This window comes from Alosa pseudoharengus, unplaced genomic scaffold, assembly GCF_046254945.1.
Source record: "Alosa pseudoharengus isolate Yale_2024_CS ecotype anadromous, Long Island Sound unplaced genomic scaffold, YU_APseudo_1.1 YU_APseudo_1.1_scf_9, whole genome shotgun sequence".
In the NCBI taxonomy this organism is placed as follows: Eukaryota; Metazoa; Chordata; class Actinopteri; order Clupeiformes; family Clupeidae; genus Alosa; species Alosa pseudoharengus.
In genome coordinates this window covers 27,062,097-27,066,596 of record NW_027468881.1, presented here as the reverse complement: position 1 = coordinate 27,066,596, position 4,500 = coordinate 27,062,097, and the positions used below count along the sequence as shown (strand labels likewise).

Below are 4,500 nucleotides of genomic sequence, written 5' to 3'. Positions count from 1 at the left end.
TCGATGCCCAGTGATGGAGACATTGTAGCAGCGTTTAGGACACTGAAAAGAGAGAGGCTCTGAATCAGTGCTCCAGGCTGGGGCTCAATAACCTGTGAATGTGTCTGTATGTGGGTGCGTGTGTAAGAAAGAGAATGGGTGTCGTTTTGTTTAATAGGTTTTATAGATTCACATTTCTGCCTCTTGAACATCCCATATTTCTAATGATCAGTCCTCTATTGTGTTCTTTCTTTTTCTCTGTTTCTCTCACTCCCTCTCTCTCTCTCTATATATATTTATTTATTTATCTATCTCTCTTACGGGCACACACAGAATTTCAAACAAACTCAAGTTTTTGATGTCAGCAGCAAGAAGTTGAGCTTAACTACAACACCTCTGCAAACACTGACAACAGCAGCTGCCACTGAACCCGGCTACATAGCTTTCTAACAGATGTATGCAAATGATACAAGAAATAATGATAGCAACATTGACTGGCAACAGCACCTATACCACATTTGGGTCAGCAGTGCCCATGGGAACCAGGGTTCGAGTCCGACTCAGGCCATGTCCCGATCCCACCCCATCTCTCTCTCCGTCTTGCTTCCTGTCCTTCTCTTCACTTTCCTATCAGATTAAAGACATAATAAGCCACAAATAAATGAATAACATTGAGCTGTAAAAGCTGTTCTTATCCTCTCAAACAAGTTTATTTAATATCTAAGTATTATGGAAATATGTTAGTTCACTGGATTAGTAGTTAGCCTGTTGGTTAGCCTTCATTAGTTAGCCTCATTTTCCTAACTTAAAAGAACTGTAACTATAGTAGGCCTAACCATTCATCATTGCGTGTGCATGTCCATAACATGTAGCCCTGACTGTTGAGTCTTGTACAGCGCTTGAGTTCCGTGAGTTGAGCCCTGTGTAATTCTAGTCCATGAGCAGGCTGGGGAATTTGTGTGCTGTGGGTTAGCATGTGTGGTGGGTTAGCGTGCGTACATTAGCGAATGTACAGTGTGTATAGCGGGCTAAGGTAACTGTGCGCTGTGGGTTTGCTCTTACAAAAAATGACTGCAGTTATACTGCAGTGGTGGGTTAGCGAATGGATGGTTTGTCTAGCGGGCCAGGGTAACTGTGGGCTGTGGGTTAGTATGCGCGGCGGGTTAGCGTGCGCTGTGGGTTAGCGCACGCACAGTGTGTGTAGTGGGCCTGTGTAACTGTGCTGTGCACTGTGGGTTTGGGTGCGTGTTCGGTGGGTTAGCGCACGTACGGTGTGTGTAGCGGGCAAGGTAAAGACCACTGGCGGCGACATTCATGTCTATACTGTAGATTTGATGCTCAAGAGATAGAACAAGCTTCTATACTCATGTCAGACTACACCAGTGGGCTTTGCTCTGTTAAAAGTAATGGAGTTCTAAATGTTGGCATCACTTGACACGCGTCAGATGCCACCAGTGGGCAATAGCCTTAACTCTGTGCTGTGGGTTAGCGCATGTGTGTGTAGCGTGCAGGGTACGCTGTGTGCTGTGGGCTAGTGTGGGCGATGTGTGCGTGGGCCGGGGGGAATGTGTACTGTGGGTAATTGCTACACTAATATTTTAATGTGGCAGCCGTGGCCTGCTAATGGGTGGATGTAAGGCGTTTGAGCTGGTGTTATTATGGCATTCGTTAGCATACTGATGCAACTCCAGCTGTTTGTGGAGCTGCATCATTAAGGGTGCGGGTGGTGGAGGCTGCTGCTGACTCCAGCATTTACACCCCGATCTAGCCGCTGGGTGGGAAGTAATGTATGTGTTTGTGTGTATGTCTGTGTTTGAGGGAGAGAGCATGATAGAGCGTGCATGCTGTAGGCTACTATGTAGAGTTAAAATGCTTCAGTGTGTCTGAGTATGTGCATGCCTGTCAGTGTGTGTGCATCTGTGTGTGTGTGTGTGTGTGTGACTACCTGTGTGTTTTCCTTCCAGCAACCCTAGGCTGTGTGTCGGGTGCATGTAGGGGGTGTGCTCTTGGGCCTCAGTGCTGCTCACTCCTGACCCTCTGGGTAGAACACACTGCCCCCTGGTGGCTGTTGTGTGTGTGTGCTGCTGCCCCAGCCTGACTGCCCAGAGTGTCCTCTCTGTGTTTAATCCATTATGTGTCAAATCACGTTAGGTTCTATATTAACAAGGCCGTTATCCCTGCTGCTACAGTAATGGGTTTCATTTCAGCGAGATTGTAGCACATTAAAATGGATTTAATTTGTGGGAGTCAGTGGAAGTGATTGAACTGGGCCACTGGAGAGCGAAGGGGACACGCATGGGGACGCTGCTTCTGAGGGGAATGAAAGTGACGTGTGTGTGTGTGTGTGTGTGTGTGTGTGTGTGTGTGTGTGTGTGTGTTTGTGTGTGTGGGACAGATCTCGTTTCCTTGTGCATAGGAATCCCTGGCCTGAGAGTGATGCGTGTGTGTGTGTGTGTGTGTGTGTCTGGGTGTGCGTGTGTCTGTGGGTGTGTGTGTGTCTGTCTGTGTGTGTGTGTCTGTCTGTGGGTGTGTGTGACATGTGTCTTTGTCTCTGTGTTTGTGTGTGTGTGTGTGTGTGTGTGTGTGTGTGTGTGTGTGTGTGTGACTGCCTGAGAGAGAGTAAATATGGAGATGAAGTCCTTCTGCTCCTGCCAGAGCACGTGATGAGCCGAGGATGTCACGTCTTCAGAGCCCCTCCTCTCCAGCCATCACACAAAAGCAGAATGGAAAATATTTCCATTACATGACAGACCTCATCTAGAGTGAACTGAGAGCAATCCCATTTCCTCTCCGGCTGCTCCGTGCCTCATTAAAATGTGTCCCTCCCTGTGGAAGATGTGTGGGGGGAACTGAAGTTCACTGTATCTTTGTTTCCCCAGGTCAATGATGAGCGACGTTGGAGACTATGTAGGTTCTGAGATAGAAATTTCCTGGTTGCCAAACCTGGATGAATTAATGAAGGGTTATGCCAGAAACTTCCGGCCAGGGATAGGAGGTGAGTATGAGATCCACGGCTCGTGCCATTGGATAGCTCTTCCATCCTGCACATCTGCAGTCATTCTTAGCATCCTGACCCAGAGCACGCTTTTCATCCTTATTCAGAAGCAGAGGAGATCACACAAACACACACTCACTCACACACACACGCATACATACACCAGTGGTGTGCAGTCTGATCTGAAATAAGTGGGTACCTGAGTCAAACAAAAATACTTTTAATGATATTCGGGTCATTTGTGGGCGAGTCAGTGAAAATGAAATTGAAACATAAACAGTCAAATATCACCTGAAGGGCATGAAAAATGGGTGAATGGAGAATAGACTGCGTGGGGAAATGTGGGGACAGAATAATTCAAAACAAAGCTCAGGGCACTTTCTTTTAGATGCACGGTCTTCTTCAAGAGCATCATGGCTTTATTTCTTAATTCAAAGCTAAGAAACAGTCAGTCATCCTTTGCTTAAAAAAATAAGCTGAATTTAAACAAGTAGCCAAGTTAAAGATAGCCTATAACAAACAGGTCAGAGGGAATTTAAGGGAGTAGGCTGTGATTCAGAAGTAGTCTAAGCCTATTTAATAGGCTTATTGAAGCTTGTTTTTAACTGGCTATTAATTGATAACGATCAACAATCTTGACACCGGACCTGATAATAAAAAGCCCAGTAAAATGGTGCAGACACCACTGCATCATTTCCAATTTATTTCATAATCCCCCATACAGCCCATACATAATCCTCCATACAACTTCCATACAGCCTAACATTTGCTGGGCTTGAGAATTGTGTCCATGCTGCATGCTCTGGGTAGTCTATGATGTCTTGAATGACGCAGGGTTGAATAGGGCAATTCTATTCATGTTTAAATAGGCTGCAGTAGCAATGTCTGCTTAGAGCAGGGGTGGGCAACTAATTTCCCCAAGGGGCCACATGACAAACTGGGACTGTTGAGGAGGGCCTGACCCAAAATACCGAACTCAAGTCTGAACTCAATTCTGTTCAATTCTATTCTGTTCTTGTATAACATTAAGTAAATCATATGGTTTTGTTTACTAGTCGTAAGAACAGATGAAAATGTGAGGGAGACAGCAATATTTCATCTATGTCCAGTATTTAATTCTCGAAAATGATTTTTTGACATTGACATTTTTTTCAGTTTTCAAAGACTGATATAAAAAAGTACTACAATATCTATATAATTAGGTCATGAAAATGTGAAGGAGTCAGTACAACCGATAGGCCTGTGCCACCATTTCATCAACACTCAGCAATATTTCATCATTAAATCATTACCATCATTAAATTAACTCTAAGCAGAATTACACTACGAAAATGTGGAGCAGACAATAGTAGGCTGTCATTAGTTAATCAACATGCACAAAGAAAACTATTTTAAAAATGTAGGCTATGTTTTTGCTCTAACTTTATGCACATAACTGTGATTGGTCAACTCGCTCTGTGTGTTGAGCCGGCTGCTTCAAGCAACCTGTGGGTAGTAGCATCATACTAGTTCCCTAACATAAGCTT

At 44.8% G+C, this 4,500-nt stretch overlaps 1 protein-coding gene across 1 annotated transcript in view; it reads left to right on the top strand.

The window, feature by feature from the left end:
- The first annotated feature begins 2,862 nt into the window (after positions 1 to 2,862).
- gabrd (gamma-aminobutyric acid type A receptor subunit delta) overlaps positions 2,863 to 4,500 on the top strand; it is a 13,006-nt gene continuing 11,368 nt past the window's right edge. The window contains exon 1 of the mRNA XM_076275992.1: positions 2,863 to 2,974. Coding sequence (XP_076132107.1) covers positions 2,863 to 2,974 — 112 coding nt within the window. The remainder of the gene's footprint in view (positions 2,975 to 4,500) is intronic.